This window comes from Gastrolobium bilobum, unplaced genomic scaffold (genome assembly GCF_033153095.1).
Source record: "Gastrolobium bilobum isolate Gb01-03AN ecotype WA unplaced genomic scaffold, APGP_CSIRO_Gbil_v1 utg33915, whole genome shotgun sequence".
Classification (NCBI taxonomy): Eukaryota; Viridiplantae; Streptophyta; class Magnoliopsida; order Fabales; family Fabaceae; genus Gastrolobium; species Gastrolobium bilobum.
Window position 1 is genome coordinate 102759 of NW_026900060.1, and position 25742 is coordinate 128500.

Genomic DNA, 25742 nt, shown 5'->3' on the forward strand with positions numbered 1-25742 from the left:
ATGGTGGCCTCTCATGTCAACCCTGATAAAATAGTTTAAACATAAATATTTCTATAGTTACTGCAGATAAGTTATTTGTATGTACTCCCAAAATAATGTCATTTTGGGATTGAAATATTAAAAAATTATAATTATAAAAACTATAATAACCGTGAAATAAATTAAAATTACAAAAGCACCATGATTTTCGCCCCAAAACGACATCGTATTGGGCTTACTGCAGATAACTTATCTGCAATAACTGTAGAAAAAGCGAACACTAGTTTAAATTCAACATTGGGTGTTATAGGTGATAGTAGGGTTGGCAAAACAGGCCAACCTGGCCCGGCCCAACCCGCATTCAACTCGAAAAAAACGAGCTGGGTTAGGGTTTGCTCGGAAAAAAACGAGCCAGAAAATCCAACTCGACCCGAGTCGGGTTAGGGTTGGCTCAAAAATATAGCTCGTGGGTTGGCTTGAAAAAATAGCTCGCGAGTTGGCTCGAAAATTGGCTCGCGGGTTAACTTGTTTTCAGCGTATTTAAATGAACCTGTAGTATTAATGCACCAGTCATGTGGCTTCCATTAGCTTAAACAAAGGGTTACAAAATGAGAAATAAAAGAAAAATATTTTAGTTTCAAATTTTCTTCACAACAAATTTGCATAAACATCAAGAAACAATCAGAACCACTTGCAACCATGTGGGTAAGATATTTGAACCAAACAGAGCCAGCACAGCCTAACAATATAAAAATGGCAAGGATGTGAGAAGATTAAAGACTTAGGTTTAGAGAAGGAAGAAAAATGATGACAGCATGTGTGAGTTTTGTCCATTTTTGTATATTATATTTTTTATTTTAAAAAAAAAACTCAACCCGCAAGCTGGCTCGTTTGACCGGCGGGTTGACTCATTTTTTCACGAGCTGGCTCGGGTCGGATTGACAGGTCATTTATGCCAATCCAACCCGGCTCATTTTTTGCAGGTTACGAGCCAACCCGATAGATTAGCTCGTTCTTGCCAACCCTAGGTGATAGCTTATTTTAAAGTTATTCCCCACACTACAAAAATTTTCAAATTGGCCTTTATATGTGATATTATTTTCAAACCACTCCTTCCCCCTAAAATTATGATAACATCATCATTTACTTGTAGTACGTGACTATGTGATTAGGGAAAATATATTCAGCACAACTACACTACGGAAGATTTAATACATTTTTTATTAAATTCGAAAAAAATAAAATAATTTAACCAGCTTTTTATATTTCATCCATTCTTTTATGATTATTGTTATCTAATTAAGTCTCACTTTTTTCTATTTTTAGTAAATAAATACATATTCTTATAGTACCAAAGATGCGCACGTGATTAGGATTATGACTTGGGACTAGCTAACTACGTTAAATTAAAATTTTGGTCCCTATATATGACACTCATTTTTAATTTAGTTCTTATAGTAAACTAAAATTTTCAAATTGGTCCCTATACGTAAAATTATTCACTCTATTGTCTATAGTTATGCTAAGCTAAAAGAAAACTCTGATGCTTTCTTCCCAATTTTGCAATAGAAAGTCGAAAGAAGTAAACATAGAAGTAATAAGCTAAGTAAAAAAATCCAATGCTTTCTCCCTATTTGTTGCAATGTTAAGCAATAAGTTGACGATGAGCAACATTTAGTTTAGTAAGTTAGAAAATTAAAGTTAAGTTTTGGCAATGCAGCACAGAGCTTTAGACTAGTGAATAATACATTTTGAAGGCATTAAAATTAAATGGAGGTGTTATAATCATATATGTGAATTAATTACACTATATTTTCAATATAGGTAAGAATATTGGATATATTAAACAATATTGAAACTAGTTAGAAAGTTTGGAAAAAATTTATTAAGAATTTCAGCAATTTTTTAATCAGCTAAGAGTAAATAATGAATTAAAAATTTATTATGTTTTGCGTTTTTACTTTAAAATTCTAATTTAATTTGATCATATTCTAAATTTAGCGAACCATCTCACCATTTGGTATTTGATTTTCATTGTAGGTAGACAATGTGTACTATAACATGTTATTATAATTATTGGTAATTCGATTCTTTATTTTAAATAGAATATGTATACAAATATATATATATATATATATATATATATATATATATATATATATATAAGTTAATTTGTTTAAATAAATTGCTTTATTTATTTAAGTGATACACGAAAATGAGGTTTTCCCTTTAAAACTTATATATATATATATATATATATATATATATATATATATATATATATATATATATATATGAAAAAACTATTTCTCAAACAGCGTGAGATAAATTTATCTCCGGCTACCCTAAAACTACGTCATTTTATTTATTTATTTCTTTATATTAATTGATTCACCTTTTAATGATTATGATTCCCTTTTTCTCTCTTCCTTTATCACCATTGATCCATCTTTGTATGGTTATGATTTACTAGCCGGAGGTAAGATTATCTCAAGCAGTTTGAGAAACGATAAGACCTATATATATATATATATATATATATATATATATATATATATAAAGTCTATTTGTTTAAATAAATTGCTTTATTTATTTAAGTGATACACGAAAATGAGGTTTTCCCTTTACAATTTATCACATGCATCTCCATGTCGCTGTTGCATGTAATATGTTGCGTGTCGTATACGTCCTTCTTAAGTAATAATTAAGTTTTCCTCATATCTAGTTTTAAAGCTTTTTCATGGGTATTTCCTAAAAAAATTATCTTAAGCAATGCGTACTTACAAATATTGTTTTTCATTGTTGCATCACATAATTTATCTCATGTAATATATACAAAAATAAGTGACATTCACTAAAAATGAGATAATTTTTCTAATGTAACACATAAAAAAATAGATAAGATCCAAAAAAGAGAGAGAATAAATAAATAAAAAATCTCTTCAATTTTTTATGTGTTGGATGAAACAATTCATCTCATTCCTTTAAAACATTAACAGATCTGAGGCGCCTTGAATGAGAGGACATTGGTTTCACGAAATGATTTTTCCCATGATGCACTGCATTTCACCATTAACCAAATTTTTTTAGAAAACTTTGTAAATGAAAAATGTGCATAACTTATTGGTCTTATTTGAGACATAAATGGTAAATTTTTAATATTTTTGAAAAGAGAGCAATAATCGTATGATTGACATTATTCAGTTTTAAGTTTGGAATTAATGTTTTTCATATTTTAGGAGATAATTTAATTTCTTATATACACATAAAAATATATGGGACTATGTAAAGAAAAGACAGAGAAAAAAAAAATATCTCACACGCTTTTATGAGTGTAAGAGATAAATAATTTTACTTTTTACATAAAAAACATTAATCCCTTTAAGTTTCTAGAAAGCTTGTTCTAGCTATCGAATTTCTAGAGGTGTAAATAGGTTAGGTTAGGCTTTGTCTTAAATATGTTAGGTCCGTGTAAGAAACCTTAGGTCTGACCTGACATGTTAGCCTGTGTAGGCTCAAAGTACAAGTCTGGCATGATATATATTTAAAAAATAAAAGCCTTAACCTAGGTCTATTAGTTTGTTTAAATATATTAAACATTCAATAATTAAAAAATAACTAAAATAATATTACTTTATTATTCAAAATAATTAAAATAATAATTTTATTTATTAATTTAACATAAATAATATGATATAGGCCAGTCTGTAGGCTTATAGGTTTGACATGTACAAAAAAGCCTATGACCTACTTTCTAAATAGGTTTTTTAGAAAATCTAGGCATGTTCTATTTGACTATTTATAATAGGCTAAGCCTAACCTAATATAGATAAGGCCGTAGGTTCCTGTAAGCCGTCCTAGCCCATTTACACCCTATGAATTTCATTACTCTTTATATCCCAATAATTGCATATTTATTACGAGGGGTGGTCTTACTAACAATCTATTCATTCTATTTGTAAGTCTCCTTTGAATCTGAAAGATTGCAGCAGTAATGAAACAATACAATGGAAATATGGAATCAGTAAAATTGGAATTTCTATTACCAACGACAATTTGAGGATGCCGACAACTCCAAAATTACAAGGGGGAAAGATGAAATTCAAGAGAGAAGAAGAGAATTGTTCAATCAAAATCGCGATGCCTTTTCCCTAAGCAAAAGACTCCTTATAACTACCTCTGAAGGGAGTAACCAATCAGAGAGGACCATATGTCCAAGACCTAATGACACTACTTTTATTGAAACACAAATGACCCGTTCTGACCAACACGACCCACACATATTCATATGGTAAGTGACCCAATTAGCCTTAATGCTTCCACGTGTCCTTGAATGGACTCTCTTCTTATTCACAATTCACAACTAGTTCATAGTCTTTCAACCACTTTGATTGGATCTTGGCTCTTCTCTGCTCTCTCTCTCTCTCTCTCTCCTGCTATCCTTCCTTCTCCAAATTTCGAGGTTCGTGAGCCCCTTTACAAGTCTTCTATTCCAGTCAGTGGTGCTTCTTTGCCTCTTGATTCTGGCGGTGGGTGTTTACCCAGCCCCTTGTCAAACTCCTCCCCTCTTAAAGACTTGATCTTGCCCTCAAGATCATAACTTAGGTATGCCTTGTAACACCCCGTATGCATCCGGTTTGTTAATATTACATCGTATTAAGCTGGGCTTAATAAAAATTGCGGAATATCTTTTTCTTTTCCAATTATGACGTCATATACTTAGCCAAATTGATTACTTAATCAATTTCATAAAAACATCGCCTGTATGTAAGTTGCAATAAGACATCTACTGATATACCTCAATATATAAATAAAGTGTGTATCTAAAATCACGGATCTATAACTCGTAGTCCGGACCATAATCCTGATACATTATTACAACTCCAAATAAAACAAGACAAAAACAAGACTATATGTCATGGACAATCCCCATGCTCACCAAATCAACAGCGTCTCAACAAGATGATATACAATCATAAACTGAAGCTAAAAGCATAAAGCAGCATGCATAACCAGCATCCAACAAGTCAGCATAATATAACAGCAATATCTAACTCAGCTCCGGCCTCCTGCCGCCTGAGGTCTCGACATTACCTGAACCTGAAATAAGCGCCCCAAACGTGGGGTGAGATCTCTAACAGAAATCTCAGTAAGACAAGGGGTCCTCAAGGATCTTCCACCCCAAGCTCACTTACATGTGCAATATAAGTTCAAAAGCAATTTAACAATATAATTTCCAAAATAGTGCAATGCAGCAGATAATCATGTCATGTGGGTTATAACTATTCTACTGATCAGAGAAATGCAGGAATACGTCTATTACCCACACAGTACCAGCCCATGCTGTACCCACCCCCAAAGGGCCACCCCATGGTTTCCCTTTAAGGCAAACACCACATAAATATCATACAGCAATTGCACTTAACAGCTCCATAGCATTTCAATAAAACAGTACATGAAGACAACATCATGCATATAACCATACCCCCATGGAACATGGTGGAACCACAACATGGCTAAACCGAGGACACGAAAGCTTACCTCTAAGCTAGCTATCCAAAGCCACAAGTTCAAAGTCCAACACGCAGCAGATCACAATCTGATTTAGGACCAGCAAGTATATCAACATTCATAGCTCAAAAGCGTAAACATAAAGACTATGTTTTCATATTACGAATTATGTCTTAAGGCTTCTCAAAAGCCATAAGCCCTTAATCACATGATTCTGACTTAGTTCAATTAAAACAGAAGTTCAACTTCATCAATCTAGGGTCCACAAACCCCCAATAGCCTACTGTACACACAACACAGCTACTGTTCTACGAAATCCTAGAATATCCGGATATTCAATATCCGTATATCCAATTCACCATATCCGGATATCCAATATCCGGATATTTCACGACAGAATGCAGAAACTGCATTTCATGAAGATATCCTTCCAAGGTTGGGTTTTTACCGATTATAAACACTGAAACATGCATTTCTAGGTGTGTTTGACATTACCCAACGTTAAGTTATCATCTTTTAGCCTTTAGATGCATCAAGGTTCCATTTTTAAACATAAAAACTCATGATCATGGGTTCAACCACTTACCCAAGCTTCAAACAGAAAAGAGGGATGCTCTTGGAGCTCTCAAAGGCTCCTCACAATTCTGACCTCCAGGAAAAACGAAAATGGAGCAACAAGTTTGGTTCTTGCACTCAAAGATGGCTCCTTGACACCCAAAAATGCCAAGAAAAGGTGCACACTCTCCCCCAAACCAAAGACAGCAACAACAATCCACCTCACAGCAACTCCAAGCCAGAAAGAAGCACCCTTTACCCTCTCACTCACACCACCAAGTGTTTACTCAAGAGAAGAGGAAGAAAAATCAAAGGGAAAGCTTCAAGGTTTACTCAAGAGAATAGTTTGCGCCATTCTGGCGCCAACTAGCGCCAATTTCCTGGACTTTGTACTATGCAACATAGCGCAACATGGAACTTTCCTATGTGTGGAGTCGCGTCCACAGGCTTTTTATAATTTGTAATTTTCACTCCTCTTTTTCTTGTAAAAACACAACCAAAAGGTGAATATTATTGACATAGAAAGAATCAATATAAATAGAAAATATGTATTTAAATGGCTCTCTTTTGACCCAATTCTTATCAATTTTAATACTAAAAAACCATACTTGCTAGAGGCACATCATTGACACCAAAACCACTTAAACTTTTATTGGATTTCTTTCGATTATTTATCCATACGAACAATAAATTCCAAAGAAACATAGCCATAAAACCTCTCCAACCATACCCACCAAAATACACATCATATTATGTATAAAATTTCGATAGATAAGAAAGACTAGGTGAAATTGAGAAATTTTACAACCAATGAGTTCATAGGCTTCAAGAGATTAATATACAAGCTTCCAAGCAACAAAAATCGCCAACAATGGCTAATCTCACCTTACAAAATTGCCATCTTCAAGCTCACAGATCTCCTCACACACTCACTTTTTCAAGGAATTCTTTTAGGATTTTTGATCACTAAGTTATTCCGGATATTTTTTCTGATGTAACTTTCTTGATTCGGTGTCAAAATAAAAAGTTGCAAACCTAAGCTATTCCTTCCATGGTGGTTTGGCCAAGACACTTAGGAAGAGGAAGAAAATGAGTTTATAAGGTTGATTTCATGCTTAAATAAGCCTAGCCACTTTATTTGACTTTTTAGAGAAAATTAGAAAATATCTAAATTCAATTTATTTAATTAATCTTCTTGAACTCTTAATTAATTTCAAGACTTAGGTATTTTTCTAAATACAAGATACGCAATTATAATTTAATAATGTCACAATACACTTTTTAAAAGCTTCGGGCAATTTTTGCATAATTTTATTTTTGCCCCTATACTCAAACTAACTATATTTTCCTCAAAAACATCAAAATTTCTCAAATAATTCAAATAATTATTTTTCTTTATTCTAAATACCCTTTTCAACATATATACAAACCCAGAACAATAATTTCATTTCTGAGTTTTTATGTAAAATTATACTGCGGTATTTCATTCGCTAAAAATCACTATTCATCAATTTTACAGAAAGTGTCTATCCACTTCCAAATTTTGTTTTGAATCTGTGAACACCCAATTTTGTCCCTAATATTTAAAAATGACAAAAAAATTAAAAAAAATAAAAAAATAAGAAAAGAAAAAAAAATTAAGTTATGAACACATATTTTTGCTCTTCAATAAGGAAAAAAGGAAGAGAGCAATCAAAAAGTTAGAAAAGGGAAGGATGACCATTTCAGAAAAAATAACAACTTTGAGTAGGACCTATTCCAACCGCGATATCTCTTTCATCCACCGTCTGATCGAGCTAAAAGTTTTTTAGCAAGATCTTGACTCATTGACCTTTGTATCGACCGGTGAATTTTTTGATTCGTGGTCTATATCATTCCCAGAAAATTCAAAACAAGAACAGTTCTACTGGACGTTTCTACAACAAGTAGCGATTTTGTGAGGGTCATTTCTCCTAAATGAACTGTTGGATAGTCCTCAAATTTTGTCAGCAAGTTCCTCTCATGTAATACTACAATCTAACCGGACAGATTTATGAATTGAGTTTTGTGGTGTGAGATATAAATGTCGAAATAGGGCTGTTCATTTTTTACACCACCATACCGTTTTGGGTAGAAATTTTTCGAGAGCTATTTCTCTCAATTGAACTGTTGGATCATCCTCAAATTTAGTCGGCATATTCCTCTCATATGATACTTCAATCATACTAGACTGATTTTCAATCTAAGCCCTATAGTGTGAGATATGATTGTCAAAAAATGGATGTCGACATTGAATAAAAATAGTTTTCCTAAGAAGTCCAACATTGTCCACTTCTTATTCCTTCCTCCTCTCTTCCCTCTATATAAAGAGCTCATTCCCCTTCCTTCCAAAACACAAACACTTGTAGAGAACCTAACAAAAAAAACACAAAAAAGACTCTTCCAAGAGTTAAAAAGACACTTGGGCTTTATATTAAAGCTTGTGTCATAGTAATATTTTTTAAGGATACTTCGGCTTGGGATTGAAACCAAGCTAGTATTATAGTAAAAATGTTATTTTTGAGTAGAATTAGAGGGGTTTTTTAATCTAGCTGTAATGGCTTGTTAACTTAGTTATCTATGAGGATTAATTTAGCTGTGACGACTTGTTAACCTCATAGTACATTTTTGGAGTATCAAGCTTGTTGAGTTAAGGCAATTCTTCATAAGTTGGCACCGTCACCAAGTTTTATTATCTTTGAAGTAAGTTTGCTTACCTTCTCCTTTAATTAATAATTATCTATTTTTGTGTGCTTTTTCATGCTCTATATTTGCTTTATTAGTTTATAATTGTTTATTTTTTATGCTCTTTATTTTTTTTAATTTAAAATTATCTATTTTTTGCATGCTTTTTTATGCTCTTTATCTGCTTTATTAGAAATTTTCTTATAATTGTTTATTACTTTTGTATGTTTTTGTGCCCTTTATTTGTTTTATTAGAATTTTTCTTATGTAGTTTACAAACTTAATTAGGGATTAATTTTGTCGTGACGGCTTGTAAATATTATAGTTTTTTAGGTCATTTTGGTTGTGATAGCTTGATGATCCAAGCCAGTTTTAAATTATTATTTTATATTAATTTATTTATTTTTTCTAGTTAAGGATTAATTTAGTTGTGACGTCTTGTTAATCTCGTAGTATTTTTTGGGTTATTTTAGTTGTGACAACTTAATAACCTGAAGCCTTTAAAATGAATTTCTTTAAAATTATTTTCAAAAATTAAAACCAACTAGTACACAAATATTTTTTAAGAACGACGTAACTTTGAATTTCTCACCGCACTTGATGATACGTTAGAGCGGAACTCTTTCCGTCAAACTAAAATAAAATTTAATAAATTATTTCTCTTCTTCCTAAATAATCATATTTATATTTTAAGGGACAAAACAAATATTTTAAAAGCTATTAATAATTCGCACAATTAATTTAACGTAACTATTTTTAAATGGATATGTCAGAGGTGCAGTGAGATTAAATTTCCACCATTCTCTGCGCATAATTAGACTCCTGAACCTTTGATCTATAATTTTAAAGACCAGTTTGCAATAAAAGGTTTTCCAATTTTTTAAAGTAAATAAAATTGGTGGCAACTCCATTGGTTTAAATTTTAATTTCGGGTTGCTACAAAATCCAAATCTAACATTATTTTCACCAAATAATGTCTAATTATATCATTTCATAATTTTGGGGTTCAATAATTTTCAAATTACCATTTTGCCCTTTGAGAGCATTTTCTCTCAAAATTTAGAATTTTCACTAATTAAACCCTCTAATCAACAATTTAATCATAATCATGCATTTTCAATTATGTGAGGTGTTATAACCACCATTATCGCTGTCTTCCCTTTTGATTTGGGTATGCCTATTATGAAGTCCATTGTTAATTCCTCCCATACAACCTTTGGAATTGGTAATGGTTGTAATAACCCTACAAATGACATCGGTTGGTTCTTGGTGACTTGACAAATGGGGCAAGATCGCACAAATACCTGAACATCTACTCTTATATTGGGCCAAAAAAATTGTGTGGCTAGGCGGTGAAGAGTCCTCTTAACCCTTTTGTGTCCCTCAATCGGTGAGGAGTGGAATTCATAGAACAGTATAGTCTTCAGCTCTGATGTTGATGCAAGAACTAATCGTCCTTTGAAGAAAACTAACCTATCCTTCACCCCATAGCGTTCAAACCCATTTTTATTTTGAGTTACTCCTCAGCAATGTGAATCAATTCTGGTTGGCTTTGCACCTCTTCACGTAGTTGGTCTAGCAATGGATTTACCACACTGGTCATAGTTAAGATAGTGCTCCCACTCTCCTTTTTTCCTTCATGCACCCTAGACAAGCGTTATCTACCTTGTTGATTGAGCCAGGTGGTATTTGATGGTGTAATCAAAACCCAATAGCTTTACCAAGAATCTCTGTTGTTCAGGTGTTTGGATGGTTTGTGCCATCAGCTCCTTAATGTTGCATTGGTCCGTTCTAATGGTGAACTTGGCTCCAAGAAGGTATTGCCTCCATTTGGCTACAACCTCAATGACAACAAACAGATCTCTGACATAAGTGGAGGCTTGTTGCATTTGCGGGTTCAACTTCTTGCTAAAAAATGTAATTGGTCGACGATTTTGGCTTAACACCACTCCTATTCCGATGCCTAAAGCATTTGTATCCACCACAAAGGGTTGCCCAAAATTTGGCAAGGCCAATACTGGGTAATTGGACAACGCATCTTCAACTCATTCATGGCTTTAATTGTTGCTGAACTCCATTCGAAGGCATCCTTTTGTAATAAGGCTATCAGTGGTGCAGCAATCTAAGAGAATCTTTTAACAAATTTGCAGTAGTAGCCCGCCAGCCTAAGAAATCCTCTGAGTTACTTTACAATGGTGGTTTCTTTCCACGAAATAATGGCTTCAATCTTTCCTTCGTCTGGTGTTACCCCTTCTACATCCACCACATGTCCCAAGTACTCTACACTCGATTGGGCAAATGAACACTTGGTCATCCTAGCAAACAAATTATTCTCCTTTAGACAGCTGAGAATGGTTCGAAGGTGGAACTTATGTTCTTCCCAGTTCCTACTATAAACAAGGATATCGTCAAGAAAAAAAATGATTACAAATTTTCTGAGATATGCCTTCAACATAGAAGTCATAATTGCTTGAAAGGTGGCTGGGGCGTTGGTTAGCTCGAATAACATAACGACAAACTCATGATGCCCTTCATGAGTTCGAAATGCAGTCTTGTGGATATCCTCCTCAACCATCCTTATTTGGTGATATCCTGCTCTTAGGTTCGTCTTTGAGAAAATAGTAGCCCTATGGAGTTCGTCTAACATCTCCTCAATAGTGGGAATTGGGAATCTATTTGGAATGTTCACTTGGTTCAAGGTATGGTAGTCTATACAGAACCTCCATGTTCCATCTTTCTTTTTAACCAGCAGTACTAGAGAAGAGAAAAGGGCTCAAACTAGGGCAGATCACTACTGTTTCTAGCATCTCCTTGACCATCTTTGATTTATGTGGAATGGTGTTGAAATACTGAATAATTCTCTAAAATAACTGCTGTATCAAAACTAAAGTTATTCATAATTATGGATTTAACTTAATTTAAATAAGTTTAAATAAGATTACAGGTAATGTAACAAGTTGCTTAGTTTACAACGAATTTTGACCTAGTCAATGGCAAAATTTCTGGTTAGCAAAACAAAAATAAAGGTGCTTCTTAGGGCTAAATATGCCCACGATTTTTATTGTGTCGCCAATTCACACTACTGGCTACTGTCAATACTCAAAATATCTCAAAAAAATTCTACGAAAAGTCCAAATTCGAATTCGTGAATCACAAATTTTTTTCATTTACGCCCTAAAGCGCGTGTTGCTTTCTACGGCTCACCCCAACCTGAATACAACTTGGCATTGATTAATTTTCACTGGTCATTTTTTTTTTCTTGTAAGAAAAATCACTTTCTTTTCAACAAGGATTCTATAAATGCTTCCCTTTAAATTAGTAAATTGACTAATTTTCAACGGAAGTGGAAACCTGATTTTAGGAAATTCATTTTCCTTTGTATCTTGCCAATAAAGTTATCTCTATACAATAGTGCCCACGGAGTTGTCTAGATACAAAGTTTTATACAATTTCGTTGTTCATTTTTATTAAAAAGGACACAAATTTACATTATTTCTTCTAACAGCAAAAAGAAAAAAAAAAAGATTTGAAAATTTTTATGTACATTTTGCTTGGAAATCCCATTATTTCACCTGAATTTTTTTTAGAGCCTTTTAAGTAACGGTGAAAGTGGGCTGGACTGAGTCAAGCTTTGCCTCGAAAAGCTCAAGTCTATGCTAAAAAAATTTAATTTGACCTGGTCCAAGTCTAGTACGAGTCTAACTTTTAGTCTTACTTGACCCGTTTATAAAAAAATAAATGGCCTAGCTTAGCTTGTTAGCCTGTTAATTTTTAACTTCTAAGCAAAATCATGAATCAACTTTACAAAATACTTAAATTATGTTACTAAACCAAAAATCATAATTTCAACGTCCAAACAGAATCATGAATCACAACAAAACTCATACAATCTGAATTTAAGTCACTTTCGAAAGCAAAATGCTCAAACTAAATAACATATATTTCATCAGATCCAACAAACAAATCTATGCTATGTAAATTAAAATAACTAATTGAATCCAACAAACACATCATGATGCTTGTAATAAGTATAACCTCTCCCAAAAATCTTTTAATATATTCATATAGACAATCTAACATGTTGATTCCTCCTTCATAAGAAATAAAGTCAGATTTCTATTAAAATATAATCGAATATAATTAAGTTATAAATAATTGTAATTGATTAAATTTATATCTTTTATTTTTTCTTCAAGGCATACTTATTCTATTTTATTTTATTTTAAATAAATAGTACAATATAGGCTGATCTGTAGACTTATAGGTCATACCTTGTGAAAGTGGGCCTACGACCTTTTTATTAAACAAGCTTTGTCAAGGCCCAAGCCCGACCTATTTTACGAAATATATTATGTCAAGTCTGACCTAACGTAAACCGAATCGTAGGCCCCTGTAGGCCGGCTCGACCTAATTTCACTGCTACTTTTAAGTTTAAACACATAACACGTCAATACATTAAAAAAAGCCAAATAAAGAAATGTGCCACAAGAAAAATAAGGCAAATTTTAATAACTATCATTAATTACTTTGAATTAAAGGGCACATTTGCAAAGAGAACAAGACAACAAACGTACCACGAACGTAGGACGATCACACATCACATGAGTGAGTCAGAGAACAAAAGGGCAAAGCTTCCTATTTATTCCTCTGCGATCCTCTTCCTATGTTGATGGTAAGATCCATCTTAAGTTCTTATGTTTACTTGTTTTGTTTACGTTCAAGATTCCACATTTCCTCAAAATAAATAAGGTTCCAACTCAACCTCCACTACACAACTTCACAAAAACTCCACAACATTTGCATGCATTGTTCAGAGGTTCTTTTTCTTCTTTGTGTTTGTGTGTGTGTGTGTTTCTTTTTTATATTTCCCATCATTCTGTTTTGCTTAAAACTGTGTCCAATTTGTGTTTTTTTTGTTAATATTGAATAATTATGTGACCCTTAACTTATTCTCTCTCTACCTTTTGGCTCATGGCATAAAAAAAAATTGTCACTTTGCTTTTACTTAAAATCTTTATATGCTTTTTGATCTTTCTCTCTCTTTTGTATAGTGTTTTTGTTATTTTGAGAAAGTGGATTCTGGATTCCACACGTATGGGTATCTGTTGTTTCTGTTTGATGTTGCTATCATGCGGTTGGTTTTATATTTTGGATGCTTGTGATATCATTACCCGCGTTCTGAAGGAACAAATTTTCTCAAATTGTGACCACATGCCAATACTAATTGAAGTTTGAAATTAAAGAGACCATTGTCATTACACTTTATATATATGCCAATAATATAAAGTTGAGTTCATTTTAGAATTTTTTGATATCATTACTGGTTTTGTATCTTTGAATAGTTCTGCATTTCCTGTTTTCTTTCTAATGAAAGTAATATCAAATTGATGGGGTTTCTTAGGCTTCTTTGTTGTATTTATCTAGGACTACATTATTTCATTATGATTTTGACTATTACGTAACTCACAAGATAAGTACCACCAATAATTACAATGTTGCCATTACATAAGTTTACCCATGATTGTGATTGGAGCTTCATGAGCTCACAACTTCATTGCTTTGCTCATCCTCCCTCTCCAATTCCTACTTTATAAGCAAACTCAACTTAAGCATTTGTAATATGAAATCCATGATAGTAACTTAAATAATTTTTCTGTATGTTTATTTGTTTTCTCTGATTTAAGTTGTATCCATGATTGTGATTGGAGCTTCATGAGCTCACAACTTCATTGCTTTGCTCATCCTCCCTCTCCAATTCCTACTTTATAAGCAAACTCAACTTAAGCATTTGTAATATGAAATCCATGATAGTAACTTAAATAATTTTTCTGTATGTTTATTTGTTTTCTCTGATTTAAGTTGTATCCATGATTGTGATTGGAGCTTCATGAGCTCACAACTTCATTGCTTTGCTAATCCTCCCTCTCCAATTCCTACTTTATAAGCAAACTCAACTTAAGCATTTGTAATATGAAATCCATGATAGTAACTTAAATAATTTTTCTGTATGTTTATTTGTTGTCTCTGATTTAAGTTGTATCTCTGATTATATGTTTACTTATTTTCAGAAACCTTCAAACAGATCTTTATAGGTAACTAAAAGAACAAGAACGAGGAAATAGGAAATTAGCTGTGATACTATGGCAGATGTCCAAAAAACACATGATGAGGAAGAAGATGGCATATATACAGAAGATGGGACAATCGACATTTACAAAAAACCTGCCAACAAAAAAAGGACTGGAAATTGGAAAGCATGCCGCTTTATTCTTGGTATTGGACTTTTTCCCTCTTTATATCTGATGCACATTCATGTATTAGAATAACCTAAATACCACCACCCTTGAAACCCCAACTAGTGAGGGTAGAGGTGACATAAAAACTAGTCCCTATTAAATCCCGACTAGCGACGGTGGGGTGAGAGTAATCCTTGTACCAGCCTTACTTTTGTATATTTGCAAAGAAACTGTTTCTCAAATTCGAACTCTAACCTGAAGGAGTAGCCTGAACCTAAAATGATGGAAATTAAATTCTGGCAGGAAATGAATGTTGTGAAAGATTGGCATACTATGGCATGAGTACAAACCTAGTGAACTATCTCCAGGAACGTTTCAACCAAGGAAATGCAACTGCTGCAAATAATGTCACAACCTGGTCAGGGACATGCTACCTGACGCCATTGCTTGGAGCCTTTTTAGCTGATTCATACTTGGGAAGATACTGGACAATTGCAAGTTTCTCAACTATCTACGTCATTGTAAGTTCATTTGAAGAGAAAACTTCTTTGTTTGTTGCAGTCCATGTGTAGAAAATTAGAATTCAAACATGTTTCCGTTTTTATTTCCTATTAATTAGGATTGATTATGATTGATTAGGATTGATTATGATTGATTAGGATTAATTGTGATTGATTAGAATTGATTGTGATTAGGATTGTGATAGGATTGATTAGTCATCGCTTAGTCATTCTTAGCGATTCTTTCTTGTATAAATACTCACTCATGTAATTTATTCAATATCAATATACAAAAACTTCTTTTCAATATGGTATCAGAGCGGGTTCGTTCCTACCCTAATTCAAATCTGAAATAACCATCCAAACACTTCCATCACCGTCAAACACCTCCTAAACACCGCCTTGAATCTGTCCAACACAGAAACCTAGTTTACTGACCTCCGATCAAAAAAGTGAGGTGACCATTCGACTCAGAAGGATCCGACGAGTCGACCGCCGCTGGACCCATCGCCGTCAGCCGCTGCACGCGCCACCACGCGCCGCCTTCCAGACGTTTTTTTTCCGTCGCGACTTGCACAGACCTTCTCGCCGGCTTCTCCCCTTCCTGTTCCAGAGGTCAGATCAAAAGTTTACAAAACTTGATTTTTCATCAACGGTCAACCCTTCTCTTTTTATTCATGGCTTCCTCAAAACACTCTTTTTATTACCACGAGCAACCTCCTAAGGCCACTAGTCATGTGGTCCAGCAAGGTACAACTTTCCATGTTGATAGTCAAAATCATTGGATCCTTGATTCTGGAGCCTCTGATCATATGACAGGTAATCTTGGCTTGTTTTGTTCATACACTCCATATTCTGAACCTTCTCGGGTCAAGATCGCCGATGGCAGTTTTTCCCAGATTGCGGGACACGGAACCATTAAACTTTCTGAGCTGATTACTTTGACATCAGTTCTTTATGTTCCTTCTCTGACTTGTAATCTCATTTCCATTAGCAAGCTCACCTCTGAGTTGCATTGCTTTGCTAAATTCTTTCCACATGGTTGTGTTTTTCAGGAACAGGACTCGGAGAGGATGATTGGCAGTGCTAGAGAGGATGGTGGACTTTACTACTTTGAGGAGGATGTGACTCATGAAGCTGTTTTCGTAGAAAAAAACTCTATGTTTCCTTTTGATTCATGTAATGATGTTATGCTGTGGCATCGTAGGCTAGGCCATCCAAATTTTATTTATCTTCAGAAGTTGTTGCCAAACTTATTTATTAATAAAAGTCCAAGTTTGTTTTCTTGTGATATTTGTCAACTTGCCAAGCATACTCGTGCTCATTATCCTTCTAAAGTTCACCATGACTCTTCCCCATTTTCCTTAATTCATAGCGACATATGGGGTCCAGCCCGTGTTAAAAATATTTCAGGTACTCGATGGTTCATTACCTTCATTGATGACCATTCTCGAGTTTGTTGGGTGTATCTTCTAAAGGATAAGTCCGATGCTGCATCCGTGTTTAAAAAATTTCATGCCATGGTTCAAACCCAATTCCAAGTTGCTATACAAATTCTTCGTACAGATAATGGCAAAGAGTATTTTAACTCTATTCTTGGAGAATATCTTTCCCAACATGGCATCCTTCACCAAAGCTCGTGTCCTGACACACCCCAACAAAACGGAGTTGCGGAAAGAAAAAACCGACATCTCATTGAAGTTGCTCGGGCTCTTATGTTTACCACGAGTGTTCCTAAATATCTTTGGGGAGAGGCAGTTCTCACTGCCTCGTATCTGATAAATCGAATGCCATCTCGCATTCTGAAATTTCAGTATCCTCTTTCTAGTCTTGTTCGTATCTTCCCTTCCTTCCGAGGTATCTCCTCCTTACCTCTCAAGTTATTTGGTTGTGTTGTATTTGTCCATATTCCCTCCCATCAACGGTCTAAGCTTGATCCTAAGTCTCTCCAGTGTGTCTTTATTGGTTATTCTCCTACTCAACGTGGCTATAAGTGTTATTCACCCTCTCTTCGTAAGGTCTTTGTCTCTATGGATGTCACTTTTTCTGAGAATGACCCTTTCTTCCCCTCGACTTCTCTTCAGGGGGAGTCTATAGGAGTAGATGAAGATCAGTCATGGGAACCTATTAATGCCACAGTATTACCTCTACTTTTGGAAACAGGGGGAGCTACAGAATCCTCACCATCAGGAGCCTCCTCAAAATGGGGACAAGTTTATAGCAGGCGAAAGCCTCCTCAAAGTGTGAATAACCCAGAGCCTCTACACTGCCAGGATTCTGAACCATGTTCTAGTTCCAGCACCCCAATACTTGAGTGTCATGGTGAAAATGATCTACACTTGCCCATTGCTCTCAGAAAAGGTACTCGATCTTGTACTACTCATCCTATTTCTAATCATATTTCATATGGAAAGTTGTCCCCAGGGTTTCGTGCTTTCAATACTATGTTGGATAGTACAAAGATACCGAGAAATATACATGAGGCTCTCAATGATAAAAAATGGAGGGATGCTGTCTTTGAAGAAATGAATGCTTTAGAAAGAAATGGAACTTGGGAGATAGTGACCCTACCCAAAGGAAAAAAGGCAGTAGGATGCAAATGGGTGTTTACAATAAAATTCAATGCAGATAATAGCATCAACAGATACAAGGCAAGATTGGTTGCAAAGGGTTTCACTCAGACTCATGGGATAGATTATCATGAGACTTTTGCTCCGGTTGCTAAAGTCAATACCATCCGAGTTCTCTTATCTCTTGCTGCCAATCTAGATTGGCCTCTGCAACAGTTAGATGTGAAGAATGCATTCCTAAATGGTGACTTACATGAAGAAGTCTATATGGATCCTCCACCTGGTTTTGAAAGGGGAAATGAATCAGTGTGTAAACTAAAAAAGTCTCTATATGGATTGAAACAGTCTCCCAGAGAATGGTTCGACAAATTCACACAAGCAGTCAAAAGAAGAGGCTTCATTCAAGCACAGACTGATCATACTCTCTTCCACAAACACTCTAAGGATGGTAAAATTGCTATTCTTATTGTATATGTAGATGATATAATTCTTACAGGTGATGATATTGAGGAATTGAACACCTTGAAGAAATTTCTAGCAGCTCAATTTGAACTCAAAGACCTTGGCACTCTCAAATATTTCCTTGGTATGGAAGTTGCTAGGAGCAAAACAGGCATCACTCTAACACAAAAGAAATATGTTCTAGATCTTTTGTTGGAAACAGGAATGTTAGGGTGTAAACCTGCTGAGACACCTGTGGAACCTAATACCAAGTTAGGTATTGAAGATGGGAATGAGGTGGATAAAGAACAATATCAGCGATTGGTTGGTAAACTAATCTACTTATCTCATACGCGTCCTGACATTGCCTTTGCGGTGAGTATGATTAGTCAATTCATGCACTCACCCAAGGAGAAGCATCTTAGTGCAGTCTATAGGGTGCTTAGATACCTCAAGAATACTCCAGGAAGAGGATTATTCTTTAAAAAGGGGTATAAAAGGACAATTGAAATCTACACTGATGCAGATTGGGCAGGCTCATCAGTAGACAGAAGATCTACCTCAGGCTATTGCACCTATGTGTGGGGAAATCTTGTTACTTGGAGAAGCAAAAAGCAAACAGTGGTTGCAAGAAGTAGTGCTGAAGCAGAATTTCGAGCTTTAGCTCATGGAGTTTGTGAAGGAATCTGGTTAAGAAGACTTCTTCAAGAGTTGAAGATCTCATATTCCCTACCAATAAAACTATATTGTGACAACAAGGCAGCTGTTAGCATTGCTCAAAATCCTGTGCATCATGATCGAACAAAGCACGTGGAAGTTGATCGTCACTTCATCAAAGAAAAATTAGATGATGGAAGTGTGCATTTGATATATGTTCCAACCAAAGAGCAAACGGCAGATGTCCTTACCAAGGGCCTACACCGTCCAGCATTCGAAGACTTGATTGGCAAGTTGGGAATGATCAATATTTACCTCCCAACTTGAGGGGGAGTGTAGAAAATTAGAATTCAAACATGTTTCCGTTTTTATTTCCTATTAATTAGGATTGATTATAATTGATTAGGATTGATTATGATTGATTAGGATTAATTGTGATTGATTAGAATTGATTGTGATTAGGATTGTGATAGGATTGATTAGTCATCGCTTAGTCATTCTTAGCGATTCTTTCTTGTATAAATACTCACTCATGTAATTTATTCAATATCAATATACAAAAACTTCTTTTCAATACCATGTTATGATAAAGGCATTTAATCCGCTATCTGAATTCACTTTGCAAATTGTGTTATTTTTATGTTATAATCTTCATTTTATCTTTTTTCACCATACATTGTGCACCAGTAAGATTGCTCCCTTTGACCGGAAGGTCATGGATTTAAGTTTAGGAAATAGCCTTTTTGTAAAAATATAAAGATAAGGTCGCGTACAATTGACCTTCATCCCAATCCTAGTAAATCTGGGAGTTTTGTGCACCGGGGGTTCGCCCTGTTAATTCAACTCAAGTTATGCTTAAACTCTGTTTCAGAACATTATTCTGAGGAATAAAAGGATAAACTAATAGGAGGGTAATCCTTGCTAATTATGGATGTTTGTTTACTTTGTAGGGAATGGCACTTTTAACATTTTCTGCTGTTGCACCTGGACTAAAGCCTTCATGTGATGATAATGGTTGCCATCCAACAACAGGACAAACTGCAGCTTGCTTTATAGCACTCTACTTGGTTGCTCTTGGAACTGGTGGTATTAAACCATGTGTCTCATCATTTGGTGCTGACCAATTTGATGAAAATGATGAAACTGAGAGGATAAAGAAGAGCTCTTTCTTCAATTGGTTTTACTTCTCAATTAATATTGGTGCAATGATTGCTTCCTCAGTGTTAGTTTGGATACAGATGAATGTGGGTTGGGGATGGGGTTTTGGAGTACCTGCAGTTGCAATGGTCATTGCAATTATATTTTTCTTCATTGGTAGTCAATGGTACAGACTTCAAATACCAGGTGGCAGTCCCCTTACAAGGATTTGTCAAGTTTTAGTTGCAGCATCTAGGAAAGTTATGCTACAGGTGCCAGATGATAAGTCTCTTCTTTATGAGACTGAAGATGCAGAATCAAATATCAAAGGGAGCCGCAAACTTGAACACACTAATAAATTAAAGTGAGTAATCAAAACCATGTTCGCATTTATTTTGATAAACATCAGTTGTGAAAATGAAATCTTCATATGCTATTCTGACTTAGTGTATCATACAAAATATTAGAATACCAAAATTTTATCTCATTGTCATGTTTATACCTTTTTAAAATAATTTAGATTATCTTAAATGATTTCTTAGAAGTAATTTTTATATTTTATTACATTTCTTGAAATGTTTCCTTGTTCAATTATAATTAGAAGTTTAGTACGAATGAAAATAGGGGTTAATACTCTTTATTTTGTACCGAGAGAACCTAGAGTAGAGGTAAAACTGCTCTTTGTAACTAAAGGTGGGTTCAAATCCAGGAAAATGTTACCTATAAGTGGGGATTTTAGTGGAAGTGGTTTTTTTTTTACTCTTTATTTTGTATCATTCCAATATAATTTATAGCATCTTTTTTCTTTCTTTCCTTATTTTCTACTTGAATCTTTATAATTTTAACGGAAAGGGACCCTTTCATGTGTCATGAGGTTATGTGAGATGATTTGATAGGCCTAAAAGTGGTGAGTGGGTTAATTAATTAGTTAGAGAATTCTTCTAAATATTATGGGAGTAGGATAAAAGGAGGGGGAATTTGTAGAGTGAGATATGCATGTATTGAGTGAATATTGAGGAATTGGGGATCTCTTGGAATCAAGGTTTATTGGTTCTAGGGGTGAGCTAGGGGTCTTTTGGTATATTATTCTGCCATTAGTGTCTGTAAGGAGTTTGTCTCCATTTATGTTTCCTTCAATTTACAATAAATAAAATTGGGTTCCATTATGATCTTTGTGGTTTATAGTTAAATCAACGGTTATGGAGAGTACATTAATTAGATAGAGAGCGAAAAAATAATAACTGCTAATTTGTCTATGAGTGACTGAGATCATCATGTGTGAACTCATCTCACATGAGAGGATCCATTCTAAAGTTTGGTTAATATTCTCATCTTTTTTACTTCAAAAAAATGCTGACTCCAGGTGTTTGGATAAGGCTGCAATAGAGGTAGCATCTGATCGCATTAAGGATTTGCCAAATCCATGGAGACTCTCCACAGTAACACAAGTTGAGGAGCTCAAGTCAATAGTCCATTTGCTCCCAGTTTGGGCATCACTGATTGCTTTTGCAACTGTATACAGTCAAATGAGCACTATGTTTGTATTACAAGGCAACACAATGGACCAACACATTGGCCCTCACTTCAAAATTCCATCAGCATCTCTCTCCCTTTTTGACACTCTAAGTGTCATCTTCTGGGCCCCAGTTTATGACCGCATCATTGTCCCATATGCAAGAAAGTTCACTGGTCATGAACAAGGATTCACACAGCTTCAAAGAATAGGCATTGGCCTTGTCATTTCCATTATTTCCATGATTGTTGCTGGCATTTTAGAGGTTGTTAGACTTGACATGGTGAGAAAAAACAACTACTATGATCTTGAAACTATCCCCATGTCAATCTTCTGGCAAGTGCCTCAGTATTTTCTTGTGGGGGCTGCAGAAGTTTTCACTAACATTGGTCAAATGGAGTTCTTTTATGGTCAAGCACCTGATGCCATGAGAAGCCTTTGTGCTGCTCTATCACTCACAACTAATGCATTGGGAAATTATGTGAGCACTTTGCTTGTTATTATTGTGACAAAAGTCACCACAAGCAATGGAAGGCTTGGTTGGATTCCTGACAATCTGAATAGGGGCCATCTTGATTACTTCTATTGGCTTTTGACCATTCTTAGCTTGCTCAACTTTCTTGTTTATCTTTGGATTGCTAAGAGGTATACTTACAAAAAGGTGATAGGAAATACTCATTGAGATGTTGTAGTGATGTTTCAGTTTCACAACTTCATTTGCTCCACTATTGTAATTTGCTATTGGTCTTTTGGTCCTGTTGTATATTGGCATTTGCGTCTTTCTGGACGATATTTAATTTTAGAGAAATATTACTCTTATTTTATATGAGAGCAGTTCTCTCATGTTATCTTACTTCGAAAATCTCACTCATTTTTTTTCTTTTTTCTTTTTTATCCTTTAATGGTGGGTCCCACATGATTTCTCTCTATAACATAAAAGAACTACTCTCATGTAAAATGAGAGTAGCATTCCCCTTAATTTTATCTATGCTCTTTGGAGTGTTTTGAATTAAATATTGTACTATTCGTGGTTCCTTCGTGATTTTGTCTAGTTCATGTTCTTGCTTGATCTTGAGATTTGATTCAGCCTAAGAGTATGTTTCACCTCTCTTTTTTTCTTCATAAAACCTATTTAAAAATAAAGCTAAAAATAAATTCTTATAAAACTAAGCTAAAATAAAACTAAAGACATTTGGTGTTTGATCTTGTAAATTGTTAATTTCACAAACTATTTGTCGAAGCTCTTGGCTTAGAAAATGTTCAAGTTACCTTTGAAGCAGCTCACAAATTAAATTTATGTGAATAAATGTCACATACTGAGTTAATGAAAATCCTTCTATTTCACTAAACAACTCATAAGTTTGATTAATTTTTCACCAAAAAATTAATGGTGGAGATTAATGAAGTTATCAATGGAGAATGTTGGAAAATCGTTTTTAGAGCAAGAGATTGTCAGTTAGAGCCCTGAATGGCTGAAGATTGGTCTTTGTTTGAGAAGAGTTTAAGATGCTACTTGTTTTTATTCTCTAAACAATGTTTTGTCTGACTTCCCCTTTCAAAAAGGAAAGAAGCTACATCGAATACTAATACTATAAAAATCTTTTGAGAGATTGGGTAAGTACTGCCCTCCGAATGGTTAATCGGAGGTAAAGAAAGCCTTCAACGCGAATTGGATATTTTTATGTAAATCAACCAGGCTGATACGCAAGATTGGATGTTAATTTGCTCTTCAAAACCTACACATTTATGGATAGAGGCCCAATAGATAAAATATGCATCTATACTTACAAAGGGCGAACTAGTGTATATCATCTCTGAAATTTTTTTGATAAATTTTTACAAATTACATTATCTTCTCCCGGAACAACACAGCGAAATCTAGTATTTTCTTGAAAGAAGATAGTGTAGTTTGTAAGAGTTTGTAAAAAAAAAATTTATAAACATTTTTTTTGTAAATATAACCTGCTCCAAGCAAATAATATAAAACAACCTGCCAAAAGTCACTCAAATCCAAACTTCAATCATATAATACCCAACTACTTTTGGGACTGTGGTTATGCGAAAAACTTACCCAGTAATTTGTTCTACACCATTTAGCAATTCAACGAAAGGCTGTTGTCCTCTGCATTCTACTAGCTTATTGTTAAAAGGGGAAATTCTACTTATCAGAATATGTAACTGTTCTGACTATCATGCTCATATATGATAGTTTATACCTTGTTACCGTATACCCACAATGAATGTTTGAACACATTTTTTAACTGCTGACTTTATAAATGAGATATCCCATAAATACATAAAATGAGATAACGGGACTATAGTCCCAAAGAAGAAAAAGTAAACAGAAGTCACACACAGAACAAGAGCTACCATAACATTAACCAGCAGACATAGATGAGCTCTTCTTGAAGCAAACTGCGATTGCCAAGTTAGTCAGCATATTGAATGACTTCACGAGGCTGATTTCCACTTGCCAATTCTGTTTAAGCATACTTTTCATTTGCTTGATCAATTGTCATGTATCCTTGTTACCCATAACTTTTTCCCCTTAAAGCATTTAGATCAGGGCTTCAGAATCAAGCTCAAGTTCGACTCTTCTGATGTCAAGATCACATAAGCAACTTGACCTTCCCAAGCACCCAAATCTTCAACAACCTGAGCAATAGTGGCCACCAATCTTCGCATAAAACAATCAGCACCACCAATTTAAACTTTACAGGCACCATAAGAATTAATTCTGACCCTGCCATTCTTTCACAGTTTTTTTATCTTTACTCGAATTTTCTTCTTTTCTGTTTTTGTTCAAAGTCATCCGTCGACTCCACCTGAGGAGAGATCTGGTAGAGGAAACAATGGCATTCTTATCAGGTGCATGGCTATAATAGCTCATCTTAATTAATTAGTAAATCAAGTGTAATTAATTAATTAAGCATGTTTTACTGAGTGAAATTAAGTATAAGGCTTAATTAAATGAATCTGAGTCACTTTGGAGTTAAAAAGTGTATTCAGTGAAAATTAAGGGGTATAAATGGGTACTGGTGAAAGTGCCCAAAATAAAAAAAAAATAAAAATAGCAATATTCCTAGAATAATATTCCAGACTTTTGGGTAAAGTTTGGTAATTATTGGAGTTGAATAGATAGATGAACCAATACCCACTTAAAGACATTTAACATATGTTAAGTGACTAAAAGCCAAAAGAATCCCCATTTTCCCCCCCATTGCCCGTCGACTGCAACAGAAAGGAGGAGAAAAGAAGAGAGGGAGAAGAGAGGGAAGAAGAAAGGGGAGATCATAGAGTGAGCAAATCTCAACCAAATCCATCCGTTCAAAAGCCTAAATCGCTTAGAATCTCGCCCTCTTTCATAATCCTTGCTTAGTTCTTAGTGGGGAGCTTTGTGGAGGGAGATTTTGGCTCTCAAAAATTCGGCCATTTGAGAGATTTTGGGGTTTTTGGAAGTTCAACCTCCATGGGAGCTTGAGGAACACTCCTTGCTTGGTTGTGTGACCATTGGTGGTAAGATTCTAACCCTTGAACCTCATGATTCCTTGAAATTTGCATGAGTTAGGGTTTATGAATAGTGTTTTAGGGATTTTGATGAAATGTTGTTAAATTAGCTATGTTCTAGGAAGAATGGAGCTTAGAGCATGTAACACCCCGTTCTAGAACCGGTTTGTTAACATCGCATTATGATATTAAGCGCAGTTACAATCACATGGGTTCAATTAAAATCCGGATAAATTTTTCATTTTAAAACATGCCGAATTTATAATACCCAATTTCGTGATCATAACCGTATTACCTTGCGGAATCAGATAAACCAAGCTTAACATCATGTTCTTATTCAATTTTTAAACCATTAATTTACTTCTTATTTATTTCACAATTTCTACTATATTGTAGATCTCTTCGTTAGCTACGCGTGGTTTCAAACCGCTCC

General features: G+C 34.6%; 1 protein-coding gene across 1 annotated transcript; it reads left to right on the forward strand.

Annotated features, from left to right (window-relative positions):
* The first annotated feature begins 14888 nt into the window (after positions 1-14888).
* LOC133295153 (protein NRT1/ PTR FAMILY 8.1-like) lies at positions 14889-22484 on the forward strand. The gene is made up of 4 exons (XM_061493949.1): positions 14889-15021; positions 15288-15505; positions 20103-20653; positions 21653-22484. Exons 1-4 carry the CDS (start codon positions 14889-14891, stop codon positions 22482-22484), a joined length of 1734 nt encoding a protein of 577 aa, XP_061349933.1.
* Positions 22485-25742: the final 3258 nt, after the last annotated feature.

What these genes read in the sequence shown, in the direction of transcription:
- LOC133295153 (XM_061493949.1), top strand. Translation starts at nt 14,889, where the DNA reads ATGGCAGATGTCCAAAAAACACATGATGAGGAAGAAGATGGCATATAT. An exon ending in AGCATGCCGCTTTATTCTTG is followed by an intron (nt 15,022 to 15,287) that starts GTATTGGACTTT and finishes AAATTCTGGCAG; the next exon opens with GAAATGAATGTTGTGAAAGA. An exon ending in TCTCAACTATCTACGTCATT is followed by an intron (nt 15,506 to 20,102) that starts GTAAGTTCATTT and finishes TTTACTTTGTAG; the next exon opens with GGAATGGCACTTTTAACATT.